Source organism: Alligator sinensis, unplaced genomic scaffold (genome assembly GCF_000455745.1).
Source record: "Alligator sinensis unplaced genomic scaffold, ASM45574v1 scaffold445_2, whole genome shotgun sequence".
NCBI classification, from domain to species: domain Eukaryota; kingdom Metazoa; phylum Chordata; order Crocodylia; family Alligatoridae; genus Alligator; species Alligator sinensis.
This window is the reverse complement of record NW_005842081.1, coordinates 744,365-764,503: the sequence shown is the minus strand read 5'-3', so window position 1 is coordinate 764,503 and position 20,139 is coordinate 744,365. Positions and strand designations below refer to the sequence as shown.

Here is a 20,139-nt window from a genome sequence, read left to right as displayed (position 1 = left end):
CAACAACCTTAATTATTTTAATAATGTAAAAGAGTGTTCAACTACTTCCAAACCTGCAGCCTTTTCCTAAGAAACAGGCTTCACCATGAATAGGATTTTGGGACAAGATAAGGACATATATCCATGCTGGATGTTTCAAGTCTGTCAGCACTGAAATGCTTTTTCAGATTAGCACTTTATTTATTATTTTCAAGTCTAGTTATAAGCACGTCACTGTTTTACAATAATAGGAGAATTTTGCTCAGCTCTTAGGATGGGTCTCCATCAGAGTAATTTGTAAAGATTTTGAACTATTGGTAGCAAGAACAGAAATGAGTGTAGACAGGCCTACTTTAGACAATACTGCTACACTGCCTGTGTCCTGCTTATGCCATTGCTTCCATCATTACTGCTGCAAATGGAGTGACATCAGCGCAGAAAAACAGAGTGGGTTTTTTTCCTGTTACAGACAAGACCTAAGTATTAGCCTGTCTTTCTGTACTGCCTTGTCCAAACCAGCTTTCTTAATACCTCCAACTGGTGCCATCCTACAACGGGAAAGGTACTACAGTCAATAAAGTGTCATTAGTAGGAAGCACTTAAATCACTGTGTCATATAGGACTGCTTTGGACTGGTAAACAGTGTAGTTTGAAAAATGGTACCAGTAGGGGAGCTGCAATAATGGGAGATTTATTTAAAAACCTTTATGGGGTATACTTAGAGCCTGGCATACCAAGTAATGGTAATAAAAGTGCCTGAAGTTTACATTGTGGAGAGGACTTGTGAAAACACAGGTTGACGTTTCAGTCGTAAAACAGACACGACATAAACCATTTTTTTAATTATGTATTTGTAAATGGCAAAACTGCTTTCCTTTAAGTAGGATAATCACTTGAGCATGCATCATAACTGTTACACTCACACTTTTTATTATGCGATACTCGCTATTATTTCTCCCATACATTAATTAATAATAATCCTTTTCTGGGCATGCGTCATAACTGAGCATGCATCTTAACTGTTATGCATCATATGCAACTGTTATGATATGCATCATAATCCTTTTCTGGGCATGCATCATAACTGTTACATGCGCACTTTTTATTATGCAGTACTCACTATTATTTCTGATATACATTAGTTAATAATCCTTTTCTGGGGCCTATATTTCAGCAATAGCAGATCATATGGAGTAGAAATTTGTCATAGAGGCTGGCAGAATGGGCTTGAGTCTCTTGCACAAAAAATATTTAGTGACATTTCCGGTTTTTTTAATAGAATCAAATTGTATTGCTTAGCTTCAGATAGGTTTGTGCTTAGTCTGAAATTATACAAAGTGTTAACCAAAAATTTTAAATATTCTCCAGTGATTCATAGGCAGGTAAGTCTTTTTGAAATTGTGTTAGCAGTATTCTAACCTACAGTACACCATTATACTGAGCTGAATTTTGCTTTCTGATATGTATCTCTGCACCCCACTTTGCTGTAATGTTTGCAGATAAGGATAATGTGCCTCTTATTTCAGTCAAGTTTGCACAACAGAAGTTGGAGGAGGTATGATTTTTGGAGGAGATGCAGAAGTAGAAGTCTGAACTCTGGGCCCCTTTGAAGAGAAAAATAGAGGACATGAAGGTATTGGGGTTTGTATCAGTGGAGGACAGAGTAGCAAAAAACCAGAATGTCCTCTGTGATGGCCATCCTAGTCACATCCCACCATGTCCTGATAATCTCTCCAAGCATAAAACCAATATTTAGGAATTATTTTCATGACTCATTTTTTAAAAGACTAGCCAAGCTCATTTTGTGATGTGGTGTAAAATATTTGTTTCAAAATAATAATTACCTTGAAACTGGGATTTACAATGGACAAATTTTCTGAAGCACATGTTCCCGCACATCCATAACTATGTGTACACAGAGATTCCCAGTTCCCACTCTCTCTGAAGCTGGGCATATCTGATATCTTTTATTAGACCAACTAAAACTGTTGGAAAAATTCTTCTTTGCAAGCTTCTTTGCAAGCTTTTGGATACAAAAAAAAAAGCTTGCAAAGAAGAATTTTTCCAACAGTTTTATCTGGTCTAATAAAAGATCTGAGATTTACCCAAAAAACTTTTGTCTGCCTATGTCCTTAGACCAACACAGCTACAACCAACACCTCTGAAACATAGGCTTCAGCTTCACTCTTTTATACCATTGCTAGACTTGTAGCATCTACAATCCAGGATATTTTGGTGCGAAGAGTGTTGTCCGTTCCTTATTGCCAAACCAGACATACTGCTCTGCAAAAGCCTTTCTCAGCAGGTCTGTCTTTCTGTCGTGTATTAAATCTGTGTTGCAATGAAATTGCAATAATGAGGCTTTGTATAACTTGAAACCAAAATACATGGTCCAAAGGCAGAGGTCCATTATGCAGTCACTTCCGATTTGAATATTTTTACTGTATTAAATCTCTGTGTATACAAGCAACCCCTGCTTAACGCTGTTTCGCTTAGCGCTAATTTGCTATAAAGCTCATTTTAAATTGATACCTAATTTCACTTGGTGCTCAGCGAGTTTTGTTATAACGCTCATAGTCGTCATCTTGGGTCATTAAAAACAATTGCAGTTGCCATCTTGGGTCGAAAGGTACTTTAGGTTTCGCTTAACGCTCGGTTTTTCAGGAACCAATCAAGAGCGCTAAGCAGGGGTTGCCTGCACCCCAAAGCCAGGTTAAACCTGACTCGCCTCCCATGAGGTCCTCAGTGCCGCTTCTCAGGCTGGACATGGGTTTGATTTTTGAGCTGTATTCAGGCCTAATGCCCATTGAGGATCAGTTTAGTTGGTGGGAGTGCCTCACATCTATTATAAAACACTTTCTTCCAAAGACTTAGTGTATTTTTTTTACTGAAATCGTTTATATACTTTTAAAAACACTACCGTTTTATTGGATCGGTCTTCGAGAGGTTTAATGGCATTGAAGTAGGTCATCTGAAAACTGTTTGCAGAGGCAAATAAAAGATCGTTTGATTTTCAGGTTCCTGGTTTCCTGTTTTATTTCTTCCCAACTGAAGCACAGCGGGAGACAGAACGGGGTGATTTGGAGGGGAATAACCTGAGTTAGGGGCCTGGTGTCACATGGGTAGGATAGTGTCACGCTTCACTGTGCCCCACTTGCACCCAGTGCGGCTGCAGGCTCAGTGCTGCCCACATCGTCCCCCAGGCTCAGGGGCTGCGCACAGGCCTGCAGCACTGCCCTTCAGCCAGTGGCTTGGTGGGGCAGGGGTTTCACTGAGCCACTGACAGGCAAGAAGCTTTTAAATGCATCCAGCCACAAGCACTTCCGGGTTGAACCTCTCCACCCCAATTCAGGGGCATGGGGGAAGACCCGGACTTCCGGGCATGCGTGGTCGCGCGCTCCCGGAGGCGCCTGAGTAATGCTAATACTGCGCATGCGCGTCATTGGGCCCGGAGGACAGCAAGTGGTGCGCGCGCGGAGCTGTCAGTTTCCCCGGCAGAGCGCAGGTGGCGCATGCGCATGGTTCTGTCAGTTTCCCGGAGGAGCGCAGGTGGCGCATGCGCGCGGTGCTGTCAGTCTTCCCGGTGCTCAGGTGACGCATGCGCGTCAGCATTCCAGGGGAGCCCAGCTGTTCCAGCTGCTGCTGGGCCATGTACAGCGGGCAGCAGCCGAGCGCCCCGGGCGGCACGTGCAGGTGGGGGGGGGGCGGGAGGGGGAGGTGGGGGGGGGGGGAGAGCATTTCTGTGGTCGTCTGTCCGGGGCCAGGGCTTTATATTGGTGGCAGGGGAGGGAAGAGCTAGCAGCCAGGATGGGTGGTCCGTGCCCAAGCAGTGGCGGGGCTCGCTGGGGTAGGACATGGCTTGAGACCCCCCCCTGGGCTGGCAGGGCCCTGGGGGCTGTACAAGTCTTTGTGTCTCTTAGTCTCTTTCCTCCCTTCCCTCCTCTTTTGGGGGAGAGCGATGGAGGGAAGCAGCTTGGTGCCCAACACGGTGACGTTTGCGGGGGCATTTTGCACCCCACCAGCCGGCTCTCCAGGCTTTGGGGGGAGCAGCCATTGTTGCAGCCCAATAAGTTGATGGTGCAATAAGTTTATCCCACTTGACTCCTAAAAGAGATTCGTCTTTTCTAGCGCTGCGCGACCTTCGGCCCTCTGGGCCCAAGGACAGAAACGCAGGAGCGGGAATGACTCGGGTTCCTCTGCCTCGGATGAACGTCACGGTGGACGCTTGGACGACAGGGTAGAGAGGTGCGCCATGTCGGTTGAATCGTAGAGAAGTAGGGCCGAATGGGACTTCCAGAGGTCACCTGCTCCAGCCCCCTGCCTGAGGCAGGATCATCCCTATCCAAGCCATCCCATACAAACCATCATCTGAACTCTACACAAGACTACTGTCGACCCTGATACATAACACCCTAACCTGCCACAGGTAAAGCAGGGAACCACGGCAGCCAACAGCCCTGCTTCTGTGAAATGCCAGGATAGGCTCAAGAGAGCCCAGGTAGAGGGCCACCCCTGGCCCTGCTGCAGAGGAAGGCAAATTTGTGCCCCTGTGATCATGGGGTAAAACTCCATCCTGAATTTGTGCGTTTCTAATTGTGATGTGAAAAGAGTGTTGGGGGTTCAGTTACTTGAGTTACTGAAACACCCCCAAATGAAGTGCAGTTGTCTCTTTTTTTTTTTTTCTTGAGAAACACAATTTTTGGACTTGACTCTTTTATTACATTTAATAAATCATGTTTAAATAAGTAGCATAAAACCAGCAAGCAATACATCTTTATAATACTGTGCCATTGTAGACGTGATGGTCTAGGAATATGCAAGAAGTAGGATTTGTTTGGTAATGGTTTATTGACCAAATTATATAGTAGGGAGAGATGTTAGATGAACTTTTGGACACAAAATGCCCTTCTTCAGGTCTGCTTCTTTCCCTGGCCAGAGAGAAAAGCATTTTGTGCCTGCAAGCTTGTCTAACATTTTTCTAACATCTCTTTTAACAGTGGAGTTGCTCCAGCAAAACATATTACCAAAATAAATCTTGCTTCTCCTGTATATAGATAACACCTGTTATATGAGAGCTTTCGGTCTGTCTGCCTAATTTATTATATACGTGTAATAACAGCAGGAAGCACTCTACTCAAAGAAAGGGAGAAATTTATGCCTGGTAAAGTGGTAATTTGACACCATTATTTGCTGGTATCTTTGAAGTTTCATCTGTAGTAGTTGAACATTTTTATAAGAAGCAGTACATTTTTGTGTGTTGTTGTCATATCCTTTGCTGTGATTGAGGACAGCCATGAGATAAAATTGGCAGTCGCTTACTTTATTAATATGCTGACTGTTCAGTGACACCATAATATGGAAGTAAAAGTTTATTTCCTTGATATCCTTTTGGGGGCACCACTTAGAACAATGCGAGATGAGGTGGCTTTTGTTCCACATGTTCTCCATTTTGCTTATTTTTGGATGCATGGGAGGGGAAATGGTGAAGATAAATACGTAATCCTTGATGTTTGGCAGTTGCCACAAAGGGAATGGAATGGCACACAGGCTAGAAGAGATTGAGTTCTCACTGGCTAGCAAACTTCCTGGTAGACTTTGGATGAGGACAGAGAACGTGGAAAGGCAGAACCTAAACCAGTATAATATATACAGCTAGTTTTATCCCTGATCCCTTTAGGCATACTTCTCCACTGGATTAGACAAAGTTACCCAGATTTAGGAGCTTGTATCTGTCCATTTTAAATATATATATATATATATATATATCTTTTTGCAGTGGCATAAAAGTTTAATCTGTTGATGTCCTTTGTCCAGTTCTAAGTACCACATTTCTAGAGTATTTTATACAGTTTTGAGTATTGTGTTGCACAAGTTATGGAAGAAACGGTATCGAAGGGAATATGGAAAAATGATAAATGCATCTCTTGATTATAACTGAAGAAAGGTTAAGAAGAATCCAGTATGTACTAGTAGAGATTCTTGAGTCTTTAGGAATAGTAATACTTTTATTATTAAGTAATAAAAAATACTTAAATTATTGAGGGTAATATGAAGATCTTGACACAAATGTGCAGGTAGTGACACCACCTTCAATTTCTGGTAGTTTAAGAGGAATATGTATCCACTCAGTCTTTGCATTATACAGAACTCAAGTACCTCTTTGTTCTGACCAGCACCATGTATCAAGTACTGGAAAACAAAAGCAAGAGAGGATATGATTGATGGATAACATAACAGCACACAGAGGTGGATTTAGTGGACAAGGGATTACCATTAGAAAGGTGGGCAGGGGCGCATAGTCAAAATATGGCTGAAAAGTTAAACGCTAATTAGTTGGTTGAGAGAAACTCTTCACTCTACCCCTTATGTCCTACAAAGTTGCAGGATACTCATAGAGTTTGAACTACTTTGGGTGTCAGATTGTACAGCTTCCTAAGAGAAGAAAAACATTGGGGAAACTCAAAAGAAAAATGATTAATATTACATTAATAACTTTAAATTGCTCTTATTGTGGGATCCCATACTACTTAAAGAGGATTTCCCTCCTAATTATGTCCTTGCTTTGCTGCTGATGGCAGTGTTCCTTAAAGTAATTTTAAATTTCACATTTACTTTTCAGCCCCACGAAACTGGGCTATTAAAGAGACCCTAAAGTGCTGTCAGTTAAATGACAAATTAGGAGGAAAAATTTGGCAAGAGATGCTTATGGTACCTTAATTATTTTTCAGCTTTCCAGGATTAGACGGTTCTAGGTCCCTTTCAAGTTGTTCAGACAAGGGAAACGCAGTTGAAGAAGGCAAAACCATGAAGACATTGAACAAAAAGAAATATGGAAAGTAGGTATCATATGATCATTTAATAACAATACTTTGCATCTTTTCTGCCTTTCTTCTGGGATCGCTGAGCACTTTTCATACATTAACAAAAGCTTTGTAAACATGGGTAGGAAATAAGTCAGTAATATTTTCCTGGATCTTGACTCTTCTCTTCCTAACTTCTCTTGAATTTCTCAATATTGAGTTGAACCTTTAGGCCCAAATAAATTCTCAAACTTTCAATTCAAAATGAAACTTGAAGGCAGTCAGAAATTCTCTTTGGAACTACTTCAAAAATCACTGGCAACATCATCCCAAATTCTGTTGCTTTTAAACAGCAAATTGCTTATCCATGAAGTACAGTAGGTTTTCGCTTGAAGCGTCTTCCAGTATATAAGGAATTTTCCTTTTCTCATTGTAGCTTCATAGTTTCAGAGAAAGCCATAAAATGATTTAATCTGGCCTCCTTATAACACAGGCCAAGTTTTCCCACATTCTGCTTTATGGAGACCTATAACTTAAATTCGTAGGAGGATGTTATGTGAGCACATCAGCATCAGCTACCAGTGGTTTCCTTGTTTCAGAACTGACCTTCAGTTTCTGGTATGGTACTTCTATAGTCTGCAGACATGGGCTAACTTGCATGTTAAATCAAAAATAATTACTTCGTCAGGGGAGACAACCTGCATCATCTCTTAATTCTAGTTTTCCATTTGTTTCACCCCAGTGACGTCAATTGCCTTTATTTACAGACGTGAAAATGAGAGAATCATGCCTGATGCTTTTAAGAACTTCTGTAGCTCTAGTGTGTAGTATAAAAGCTATGGCTTTGCATTTCAACTATATTTTTTTCCTAGCTCTGTTTCAAATGACTCTACCAAACCAGTGGAAAGGGAAACGGATGAAGTGGTTTTGAGGAGAAGACAAAAACAGATCAATTTTGGGAAAAACACACTTGCGTATGATAGATACATTAAAGAAGTCCCAAAGTAAGTTGCAGTTATGTGCGTTATATGTTCCTGTTGTTGAATGTCCACTTACAGCTGATGTGCGTGCAGATCTTGCATGACTGGGTTTTTAAATCAAAGTAACGTAAAATGAATGCGTCTGCCAGATTTGCATAAAGGCAACTTTTTTTTTGAATGGCCAACTTAAATGGGGATTTTATACATCTGAGCAAGCAAATAGGAAAGCATATCTAGGCAAAAACAGGCATTGATTCCACTGTAGGTACCCATCATAAAGCCCTTATCCTTGCATTTCTTTTTGAATGTGAACCTGCCACAAAGGCTAAGTCAGACATTCAAAAAACCCGAACCTGAATCAATTAAAGCTTTGCAGGTTAGTCTAACCTGCATAAATTGAACTGGCAAGCAAGTGAATAGATGTTTGCCTTTGATTCTGGAAATGCGACCACATGCCTGCAGTGGCTCAGGTCAGAAGCTGAGAGGTGCTAGAGTGAGCCCTTGGCTGGAGGGAAGCTGAGAAGCTGAGCTGGAGGCCAGGGGGGTTGCTGAGAGAGACTGGGGAGCAATTTAAACTAGAGGTACACCGATACATCGGTCCCATATCATATTGGCACTGATATAAGGAAAATTGACATTATCGGAAATCATTTTTTTTGGCTGATGTGGCTGATAATGTCGCCGATAAATGCCACATGCATGCGTACAGCCACCATGCAGCATGTCAGCGTGAAAAGCTGCATCCAGCTGGTAAGCTTGTTGTGGGAGAAGGGACCTTGGGGAAGAAAGGGCCATCGTGGGGGGCAGACCGAGGCCCCCACGGTGAGGGAGGGAATGGAGCTGAAGCAGGGGCATGTGCTGCAAAGCTGGGGCAGGACAGGGTAGGGAGTGAGATGGAGCCGCAGTTCATCTGGGGGGTGGCTTGGCTACTGTATGCACCCCAGGACGGCATGGGGGGCATGTGCCCCCTGGATCTGTGCATAGGGCGAGGGCAGGCTGCCGCTGCAGGCTGGGGCAGTGCCGGACTCTTCCAGAGGGGTAACTGGGCTGGGGCTGCACTTGAGATGTGCGGCTAGGAGGGGAGTTACAGGGGAGGCTAGTGACCCCAAAATTTGCCATAGCCCCAGTCATAGTGCCACTGCCTGCCCCAAGCACAGCCCTGGCTCAGCCCCACCCCCCCGCCAGGAAGAGCCAGGTGCCACCCCCAGCCTCAGCTCACAATGGCAGCCCACCCTCGCCTCATGCACAGATCCCAGGGGCACATGCCCCCCATGCCCTCCTGGGTTACGTGCAATGGTGAGGGCTGCTCACCTCCCATCAGCATCCCCCGGACAACCCCACCCCACTCTGGCTGTGCAGCCCCAACCTCAGCAACACTTCCGTCCTCACTGTGGGGGACTCAATCTGCCCCTCTCCCTTCGCCCATTCCCCCACAACAGACTTACCAGCTGGATGCTGCTCTCCAAGCTGCTGGTCTGCATATCAGCAATCAGATCGATATTGACCATAATGGCTGTTTAGGAATCGACCCTCGGTATCAGCCCAAAAAATCTCTGTCGGTGGATCCCTAGTTTAAACCTCCACCGTGACCTGCATGGTCCCCAGTCAGGGCATCAGATCTAACACCTGAGGAGCCCTGAATGCAGCATACACAGCTTTACTTTTAACTTTCACTGCCTCCTGGCAGAGGGTTAAGCTGCAGAAATTGCTGTTACCATATTTCCTCAAATATCATGCTCACTCCAATTTCCAACAGATGAATTTCAGGGGGATAGGTGTGTGTTGTATGTGATAAAATACACTATGTTTTAGCCGAGGTATAATATGCTTTTTATTCCTTCTTGACCCCACAGAAAATCTACTCTAAAATGAACCAAGAAAAGCAGGCATGTTTTTCTTGGTGGTTGAAGAACGGCTGGGCCCTCAAGAGATCATGGGCAGGCAGGATCTTGAGTACAAGAGACAACGATGTTGCCCCTAGTTGTGCAGTGCCCCTCTAACCTCAACTTGGAGTAACACTAGTTCAGTATTACTCTTTCGAAGCATACCACCTATTGAATTGCTAATGGTGCCTACAGCATCTGGATAATCTTTTTGAAATCCCCACAGTCTGCACAGGAAGTATAACAATACCTGTTGCAATAACTTCCTGTAGTATGCATTAGTAACTCTTAACCACATAGTCCCATGTTTTGTATGTTTGTCTGTGTCCGTGATGTATCAGTTATAGAATTGAACACTGAGTATTCAGACATGTTGACATGGTTGTTTGTGTAGGAGCCAACGGATACCAGGAGTTCACCCTAGGACCCCCAACAAATTTAAGAAGTACAGCCGCAGATCCTGGGACCAGCAGATCAGGCTGTGGAAGATAGCACTTCATGCTTGGGACCCCCCTACTGAAGAAAACTGGGATCTGCAGCCAATGTGCGTATGGATGAAGCAGCATGCAGTCTCTTATTCCTGTTTCTTAATGGGCTTGATTTGGTTTTCTTTAAGCCTTACCTAAATTGGGGTGGGGTAGGTGGGAATCTGTCCCAGGTTCATGTAGGGCTCTACCACACTCTCCATTGGTATCCTGTTTCATTATATTAACTTTCCTTAAAATTATTTTAAAGATTTTTCCTAATGTTTAGCCTAGATATATCCCCAAATAATCCTGTGGGGAAAGGAGTTTTTGGTAACCCTTGTGGTAGCCATCTCTCTTCCCCAAGGGCAGAAAGGAAATGCACTCCTTTGAGGAAGTTTCAGGTAATTTGAGGCTTTGTTATTGCTGTTACTGGCATTTGGACTTGATAGTAGCATTCCCCTCTTTCCTGTGCAAGTCATACAGTAAAAGTTTCTGGATCATAGTGAAGAAACTGCATAGACCTCCCCTTATATTATTAGAGAATTTGAGGGGGATGATGGGCGCTTTTACACGTGCTCCAACACGTCTAATTAGAACACGTTGGAGCAGACTCGATTAATCAAGTCTACTGGACCGTTCTGATCAAAATGCTCCAGTGTGCTGCACCGTCTTGTGTATACAGTGTCCCCTGTGGCCGCTCTAATTAAAACACTTCCCTATCCCGGAGCATATGTTCATAGATTCATAGACATTAGGGCTGGATGGGACCTCAGAAGATCGAGTCCAGCCCCCTGCCTCAGGGGCAGGAAGTCAGCTGGGGTCATAGGATCCCAGCAAGAGAAGCATCCAAATGTGTCTTGAAGGCATTCAATGTAGGTGCTTGAACCACCTCTGGTGGCAGTCTATTCCAAACCTTGGGGGCTCGGACAGTAAAAAAGTTCTTCCTTATGTCCAGCCTGAAACGGTCATGGAGGAGTTTGTGACCGTTTGACCTTGTCATCCCTTGGGGTGCTCTGGTGAACAGACATTTCCCCAAATCCTGGTGAGCACCCCTGATAAACATATAGGTGGCCACCAGATCACCCCTGAGTCTGCGCTTTTCCAGGCTGAAGAGTCCCATGGCTCTCAGCCTGTCTTCATAAGGCCTGTTTTCCTGACCTTTGATCATGCACATGGCTCTCCTCTGGACTCTCTCAAGCTTCTCCACATCCTTTGCGGAGTCCAAAACTGAATGCAATACTCCAGCTGCAGCCTCACCAAGGTTGAGTACAGTGGGAGAATGACGTCCTGGGATTTGCTTGAGAAGCATCTGTGGATGCAAGCCAGCATTTTGCTCGCTTTACTAGCTGCAGCATCACATTGAAGGCTCATGTTCATCTTGTGGTCAATCATGACCCCCAAGTCCCTTTCATCCGTAGTGCTAGCCAGCGTAGCACTGCCGAGCCTATAAGGATGCTGCAGGTTTTTCCTCCCAAGGTGGAGGACCTTGCATTTTTCGGTGTTAAACACCATCAGGTTCTCATCCGCCCATTTCATGAGCCTGTCAAGGTCAGCCTGGATCACCCTCCTGTCCTTGGGTGTGGACACTTTACCCCAGAGTTTGGTGTCGTTGCCGAACTTGGCCAGTCCGCTTCTGATACCAATGTCCACATCATTAATGAAGATGTTGAATAGTATAGGCCCAAGGACAGAGCCTTGAGGGACCCCACTGGTCATAGCACACCACGATGATTGACTTCCGTCAGCCACCACCCTCTGGGTCCTACCACGGAGCCAATTCCCCAGCCAGCGGATCATGGTGAGGCCAAGACCGCAGTTAGCCAGTTTTGCCAAGAGATGATCATGGGATACCAGATCAAAGAATTTTTTAAGACTCGATTTTGACTTTTGTCAAAATATATGACATTAATCTCTTCCCCCTTGTCCAGGTGATGTGCAGTGATGCCCAATGAGAGTGCTGGTGCAAGTCTGTTAATATAGAATGTTAATTGTTGCTGAAGTTGACTGCTAGATGCATATCTTGGGGTGAGGGTCATTTTGTGTGTTTTTTTGAAGGTTGAGCTTCTGCATAAGGTGTTGCCCAATTAAATCAACTTTTTAATATTGATTTTAAGGTCACAAATGAAGGAGACAACAATGTAACAACTGTATTACAACACAACAAAAACAATTTACATTTTTCATTACCACTTTTTGGGAATTAAAAGTCTTGTGCTTATTATTACTGTAACTCCAGTTGTGTTCTCATAATGAAGTTAATACCGCAGGACTTCAGTAACTGCTGGTTTTCATTTTTCAGTAGCACAGACCCTCCAGGCAGTTCTCAGGAACGGCACTGCAGAGACACGAATGACCCTGATTCCTCTGAGTTTGAAAAGCAGAACAGAAATTCATATGAAAACCAAGGCGAGCATTCAGATTATGGGCCTGAGAGGTATGAAGTACTACTTTCCTGTTGGGATTACTGGAACAGTGCATGATGTGGCTGCTAAAGTCAATTTTCATTAACAAGCTACTCGATATAGAGAGGAAGCCAGGACATAATTGCCCTGTTTGGCAACTCTGTACTTGATCGTGTTGCAGTCGGTGCTTTTGTGGTGGAAAATGCTGACTGTGCCAAGATACTAGGAGTAGTCATTGCTGTAATTATAGAAAAAAGGAATTACAGTAGTTGGGGCTAGCTGTATATTTTTGTAGTTGAATGCTAAAGTATCTCTAGCCATTGAATCTAAAGGTAGAACATGTAGCACCTTTGAGAGCAAGACTGACGTCCCTAACTAGCATTCAGTCTTGGAACAGCATGTAAAGTGGTAGTAAGGTTCTTCATGTGGTCCCATTGGCATGCCTTCACTCTGAGCTAGAAGGCACTGCGTGTAGGGTTGTGTGGTTTCAGTTTCAAGCCCTATCCATTGCTGCAGTACTGCATTCTGTGAGATGGACAGTTATGCACCAAGAACTACTTCCTTGGTGGAGAGCAAATGCCTTGGTTCAAAAGCAGTTGTTGGCGTGCATCCAAAACATCTTTGTTTTCTTCAGCTATTCTCTGCGTATCATACAGTAACGGTAGGAAACAACCATAAAAATATCTACAAAGTAAACCTAGCTGAGGCACCACCTATGACCGATGGAACGAGCAAAAGAGATAAATGCTGTATCCATGTTTCTTACATTTACAGCAGTCATTCACCAGATTCTTCTCCAGTATGGAAACGCAGAAAACAGAACGATCCCGATTCCCCCATGTCTGATGGCAAAAACCCGTATAGACATCAAGAGAACAGCCTGGAGAGGTATAAAGTCCAGCTAACATATTGGCATAGCTTACTGAAATGTTCAACTGTTTGTTTGTTTTTGTACTTTATTGACTGGGCTTCTATAAAACACATTCCTAATGGCTGCAATTTTATCTAAAAGTGTGCTGTGACTTTAACAGGAAAAAAAATTCTTAACTTTGTCAGAACCATTGTGTAGCACGATGTAAAATAGTTTGTGCGTTTCACTGTGAGAGTGAAGTATCTTTAGCTGTAGGCTATGTAGTGCAAGCGTGGAAGATATCTTCAATCTAAATAAGTCAATTGCCTCTGCAACCTTCATTTGGGTCACAACCCGAGATTGGGAACCGCTGTTTTAGACTGTGTATTGGAACAGAAACCAGCTTCTTAGTACTGTTCACATTTTATAATGCTACATACACTGATGGTGATGTGTACATTTGCATCATTGTGGCCAATGCTTATATGCACTGTTTGTTCCTCTAATGTGCACCTAGGTGAAGAAGATAAACGCCCTTTAAATGATGTTGTGAGCTTGATTCATTGTTTCTTTTTTAGACTGTTTCAATTTCTGCCTAGTTTTACTGAATTTGGAGGTCAGGAGGCACTTACAGGGAGATCAAACTGGGTAGCATCAGGTGAAGATGGTGAAATGAGAATAGTTTGGTAAAGAAGTAACCAAGTAAATACCATGGTGCTATTCATATCTTCTCATGCTACAAATCCCTTCCCATATATCCTTAACATTTCTGTAAGCTTACTTTTAACCATCCCCACTTTCACTGTTTCATTTAGTTCTTCTCTTTCCACCTTTATCCTGGTGGATCTCTCTCCTTAAGATACTGTCTCTGGTCGCCCAACTGTTTCTCTCTTGGCTTGTGCCCCTCCTTTTTTCTCCAAGCTCCTTAAATGTGATGCCTGTTCTTGGTTCTGTGACACTTTCCAACCTGGCTCCTGTCTATTTGCTATTAAAACTTCCTTTTCTCAGGATCTGATACTGCAAAGATGTTGGGCCCCTTTTGTTCCCACTGACTTCAAGGAAGTGAAGCATAATCTGTATTTTGTAGAATCAGGCCTGCTAATAATTGACTTTTTACTTATTAAATGCAGCAGTCACAAGCTTCTACCTTTTTGCCTCGTTGGACACAGTATTGTACCTAACAGCTAATGTTTGCGTTTGCTTCTCTGCAGTTTTCAGCTGCCACCCAGACCTTCTCAAGGGCGGAACCGTGAAATACAGAACGAACCTGACTTTGTATTTGACAGAGAAGAGTGCAGAAAATCGGATTCGACACTGGAGAGGTATAAAGCATACGCTATACACTGCAGCATTTTTAGAAGTATTAAGTTAGGTGTAAAGATATCTTTAAAGACATAATTGCAAATTGGGTTGCAGTGTCTACTGGGTATACTTAAAGATGGTTTTAAAATGTATGTAGCTTGAATGAAGGCTGTCCTTAATACACTGCTTCACTGCAAGTGCAATGTATGTGACAGAACACAGTCTTTCAGAGAATAAACTGAAAATTATGATTTGATACAGGTGTCACTTTATCACATTAGTAAAGGTATTTAGCTAAGTAACCAAAGTAAATGCATTAGTCTTCAGCTACTGTTGAGGTGAAAGTGAGACATAAAAGGCTGCTGCTTTATTTGGCGGTTTAAACTTTGCGTGTATGTTATCAGAAAACTGTAGCCCCCTTTCGAGGTGTTCTGACTGAAGAAATGTGGGTGCTGAAGATAAAATAATGAGGAAAAAGATTAAAGAAATAGCAAGGCAAGTGTATGACAACTTCTTATGTTTTCTACTACATTTAGTCTGTTGTGAGGAAGGTCCATCTATTTGTTTACTTCAAACTTCTGGCTGGTATAGCTGGAATAATCTGTATTTATGCCTCTTCCTTGGTCAGTATTTTCCCCAACTCACTGTGCATCCATTTCATTTTTACCACGGACCTTTTCAGTTAAATGATGCTCACGGTCAATCCTCAGCAGTAGACAAGAGAAGACTTCAGTCAGACATCCCTCTTGAGCCAGTCTCCTGCATGGGGATAAAATGTACTGTTGTTAAACCACTAAGCCAAGAGCCTTTTGTGTATTATTTAAGGATGAATAAAAAAAAATTGAAGAATAATAAATGGAACCTCCTGCAGCACTTTCCTCCAGTAAGGCAGTCAGTCTCACTGGATTGTGGGGTGTGGATCTCCCTTCTTTAGTCTCTGCCAGGACTACTGAGGAAGGTCTGACAAGTTGTCTGCAGAACTTGTTTTCATGGGACATAGCCAGAATGATACTCCCAGCACCCTCTTTTAACTTTTGCTGAATCCACTTCATTCCTGTTCTCTAGATTAGCATGCCAATTTCCTTTATAATCCATTCAACTATGAACTGGGAATACATATTTTTACCTTTATTTTGTTTTTTCCTGTATTATTAATAAGTAGAAAAATCTTTCCTTATTCCTTTGAAAATATGCTTTCAGTAATGGCTTTCCTGAGTGATGGTTTTCCCTTCATTCTGCAATGAAGTCACAATGCTGCATTTGCAGCAATGACTAATAAAAACATTTCTAACATATTTTCATTTCACTGTAGTATCAAATAGAGGAGACAACTCCTTGAGTACAGCAGTGGTAATTGGTAAAGATGTGAATTGAGAGCTTAATTAATCTAATATCTTACTGTGATATTTTATAGTTATGACCACCTGATAGTCGTCTCTTAGCATCCTGTGTTACAGCCTACTAAAAATTAGGGGTGCACAGATAAAGATGTTTTGGGCCAATACCGACAGCTAATTATTAATGAGTCATATCGACTGATACCAATCCGATTGCCGATATGCAGCCGGGCAGCTTGGACAGTAGCATCCGGCTGGTAAGTCTGCTGGTGGGAAAGGGGTGGGAAAGTATGTATTGAGTGGGGGGGACACAGATTGAGGCCCCCGTGGTAGGGGAGGAGGGGGGCTGGGGCAGGCAGGGCACAGGATGGAGCCATGAGCAGCTTGTCCAGGGGGCGTGGGGAGGCAGGCAGCTCTTGCCATTGTTTGCACCCCCAGGGATGCATGGAGGGACTGTGCTCCTCCAGAACTAAGTGCAGGGTGAAGGCAGGCTGCCGCTGTGAGCTGGGTTCGGCGCTGGGCTCTCCCCGGCAGCGGGGGTTGGGCCAGGGCTGCTCTTGAGGCAGGCATTGGCAGCGCTGGGAGGGGGACTGTAGCCCATCACTTAGCTTCCTCTCCCAGTGCCACTGCTGCCCAGCCCAAGCACAGCCCGGGCTCAACCCGCCCCTGGCCGGAAAGAGCCTAGCGCTGCCCCTGGCCCTGGCCCACAGTGGCAACCTGCCTTCACCCCACGCATGGATCTGGGGGGGCACACCCCCCATGCCTTCCCCAGGGGTGCGTGGAGTGGTGGGAGCCACCCCTTCCCCTCCCCCCTTCCTGTGCTCCCCCGGATGAACCACTCACAGCTCCGTTCTGTACTACGCCCCGCCCCAGCTGGGCAGCATCTGTCCCAGCCCCAGCCTCCCTCCTCTGTCACAGCGGGGGCCTTAATCTGCCCCCCACCCTCTGCTTCTTCTCCTCCAACAGACTTACCAGCCAGACACCGCTGTCCAAGGTGCCGGGCTAGCCAGCCGTGTGCATGCTGTGGCTGAATGTATGCACGCAGCATTTATCAGCAACATTATCGGCCACATCGGTCAAAAAAAGCCGATTGCCAATAATGTCAATTTCCCATTTATTGGTGCCGATATGATATGGACCGATATATCATTGCACCTCTACTAAAAATCGAATGCTGAGTTAGTATTTCGATATTGTGATTGGTTTATCAGTTTTAGAGTTTAGATGTGTATCATTAAGAGCCAATCAGTAATGTCAGTGACAGTTCTTCATATGATTTCAGTGGTCTCTGAACTGGTCCCTTGAAAGAGCAAGCTTCCAGTTGACAGTGAAATTGGGCAATGTGATCTGCTTTTAAAAAGTGCTAATTTAAAGTTTGAAAACATCTAATACGTCTTTATAAATAGAAGCATTAAAGAAGAAGGACTTCCTTCAGGGACACAAAATGAATGTAAGTGCAGCTTGACCTCCTGCGATCAGCAGATCAAACCTTGGAAGACAGATCTGGACTCCAAGGATTCCTACAACGAAAAAGAAACAGATTTATGAGCAGTGTATGTATGATTAACAGTCCAAACTGCACAGGTGAAAGAATCAGGTCATTGTGCTAAAGTTAAAATGAAAGCTTTTTTTCTAGCCTGCTCACTAGCTGAATTATTAAATATCTTGTTTTATCAGAGTGTCAAACCTCAAAGAAACTGTCACACAGCATGGATCTGTTTTCAAGCCATTGTTATGCTGCACGACACATCTCATCCAAATTGTCACAAACCAGCTGAAAGAGCACCATATTTTAGTAACATCCCTAGCTTTTGATAGGCAGATTGTTCAGAATACATGCTTTCTAACTGTTTGCAAAACAAGTATATTGTTCCTGGTGAGTGCTGCACCATCTAATCCTGCCAGTAAAGGGCTGGAAGAATGCTGCAGAATGGGACGTGTTACTTGTTGACAGGAATCATTTTTATTCAGTGTTGTACACATCTGGAGAATGGTCCAGGTGGGGAGAGGAGGAAAGATATTGCATATCTTTCTTATGTATCATGTGGAGAGCTGAGTCATGGCAGATTTTTTGGGGGAAATTAGTGAAAGAACTCTGGTTTTAAACATTGCTTTTACACAGAAGACTGAGTCTACTAGCTGCTTCCAATTTCCATCTCCCAGGTCTCTGGCAGTGTCTCAGTCATTGAGCAGGGGTTGCTGCATTTGTTCCTACCTACTTATCTTGACTGTGATTTCCTGGGTCAGTGCTGACTATGGCTGTTTGCTTTCCCAGCTTGTAAAACCTACTAGATTTTCATCCTTCCATTCTCCGAGTATTCAAAAACCAGCCAAATAGAATTTTAAGACCTGTGGGGGAATTAACCCAACAGTACTTTCTTTAAGCAAAACTAAATTTGCATAAGAGATGGCAAGTTTTCTGTTGAATGCTTTAACTTGCATTTTCTGATTTGTAATGTCAAAGTGGCAGCCCCCTGCACATGTGGTGGCAGAAGTGTGATTTTTTTTTTCAACTAAATGAAAAAAACCACACTGCCTCCAAATTATTTTACGGGTACAAGAGAGTAAAGTGTCAGTACAGTATCAACAATTGGGCTTCCTTAGATTCATTCAAATTAAAGAAACATGTTTGTCTCCATTTAAAAAAGATAGTGTAGCTTATTTTTAATGTAGTGACGCTTTCATTTTAAATTTAAACTTGCAGTGCACCTTTTTCCCCCAAGAAGGAGAGAGGAATCAAGTGACTCTTATTTGTTCAATCTAAAGAATTCCAAAAAGAAAATTAACAAGCTATAATGACCAGTGGTAAAAAACACTGAGGGTTGAGAACTGATTGCAGAGCATGAGGAACTCTGTTTAGGAGGGGGAAAAAAATCCAAGACATTTGGGGTCTGCTCCTCCACTACCTTAAATTTGTATTAAGTTACACAGGTATAAACGAAGGCAAACAATGGAACACAAGATATAGGACAGTGGTGAATTGAGTCTTTTGCAACTTATAGTTCATGTGGAAAATACACTGATAGTCTTTCATTCCTGTAAACTAAATAAACTGAATAAAAAATATAATGGGATACACTGTTATTCTCCTTTTGGCCAATGTTTATATAGAAAGATAATTCATGGGACATATAGATACAAAAAGTAAATTTACCATTATTTCTCTTTCTGTGTTTTAAAAAGGTGAAATTATGAAGCGACACTGGGATTTGTTCAGATATCAAGATCTACTTTTAAAGAGAAGCTTCCCCTACGATGTTTGGCTTCCAGTGTGTTTAAATCTGATTTACAAAAGCCAAAGAAGATTTTTTTTTGACTCGCCTGAAGAATTTGAATGTTTCTTGAAAACCATCCCACAGGAACCTGTCTGAAACCCTGTGAGGAACTGTTTTTGCTTTGACTTTTAAAACAAAAAAAAAAGGAAAAAATATCTTATAAACGATCAGTAACTGAATCCTTCATTTCAGGGAGGGAAGAAAAACAAATATTTGGAGTCCAGGTATTTGTGATTCCAAAAGCTGTGGCCATTTAAAACCATTGAAGGAATGTAACAATAATACTTTAATATGACAAGTGTTTCCTGGAAAAAGAAAAATGTATTTTATCAAGCAGCATCTTTAAAAAAAAAAAAAAAGCAAATGCTATTTTGGGCTGGATCAATAGGAATATTACATGCAAGACAGGGGAAGGTGATAAGGCCACTTCATTCAGCACCAGCTTGGCCTTATCTAGAGTGTTGTGTGCAGTCCTGGGCTCCACATTTTAAGACAGATGTGGAGAAGTTAGGGTCCAGAGGTGAATGACAAAAATGATCAAGGGGTTAAAAGGCAAGCTGTACAAGGAAAGACAGAGAGTTGAGTGTGTAGCTTGGAGAAAGGGCAATTAAGGGGGAACTTGATAGCTGTTTTAAATTTCTGAAAGGTTACCATAAGGAAAAGGGAAAACAACTGTTCTTCCCTTGCTACAGAGAGCAGAATGCAAAGTAGTGGCTTCACATCAGACTAGATCTTGAGAAGGACTTCCTTGCTGTTAGAACAGTGAGGAAGTGGAATAAACTGCCCAGGGAAGTTGTGGAATCTCCTTCACTGGAGGTTTTCAGGAAGAAATTGGGTAAGTATTGGATAGGGATGATTTGGGAG

General features: G+C 43.1%; 1 protein-coding gene across 6 annotated transcripts in view; it reads left to right on the top strand.

Moving 5' to 3' along the window:
• Positions 1 to 71: 71 nt before the first annotated feature.
• Positions 72 to 20,139, top strand: part of LOC102369556 (histone RNA hairpin-binding protein-like) — a 21,901-nt gene continuing 1,833 nt past the window's right edge. For 2 of the 6 annotated variants that reach the window (XM_006023796.3, XM_006023797.3), the window contains exons 1-10: positions 72 to 3,672; positions 4,108 to 4,224; positions 6,708 to 6,815; positions 7,652 to 7,783; positions 10,037 to 10,186; positions 12,409 to 12,543; positions 13,286 to 13,399; positions 14,573 to 14,683; positions 17,407 to 17,553; positions 19,184 to 19,377. In XM_006023796.3, the coding sequence (XP_006023858.2) occupies positions 3,578 to 3,672; positions 4,108 to 4,224; positions 6,708 to 6,815; positions 7,652 to 7,783; positions 10,037 to 10,186; positions 12,409 to 12,543; positions 13,286 to 13,399; positions 14,573 to 14,683; positions 17,407 to 17,548 (1,104 nt within the window). In that variant the 5' untranslated portion in view covers positions 72 to 3,577 and the 3' untranslated portion in view covers positions 17,549 to 17,553; positions 19,184 to 19,377. Of the gene's footprint in view, positions 3,673 to 4,107; positions 4,225 to 6,707; positions 6,816 to 7,651; positions 7,784 to 10,036; positions 10,187 to 12,408; positions 12,544 to 13,285; positions 13,400 to 14,572; positions 14,684 to 15,067; positions 15,680 to 17,406; positions 17,554 to 19,183; positions 19,378 to 20,139 lie in introns of those variants that run through there. The other 4 variants (XM_025204444.1, XM_006023798.3, XM_006023800.3 and 1 more) reach the window with 4 other exon arrangements.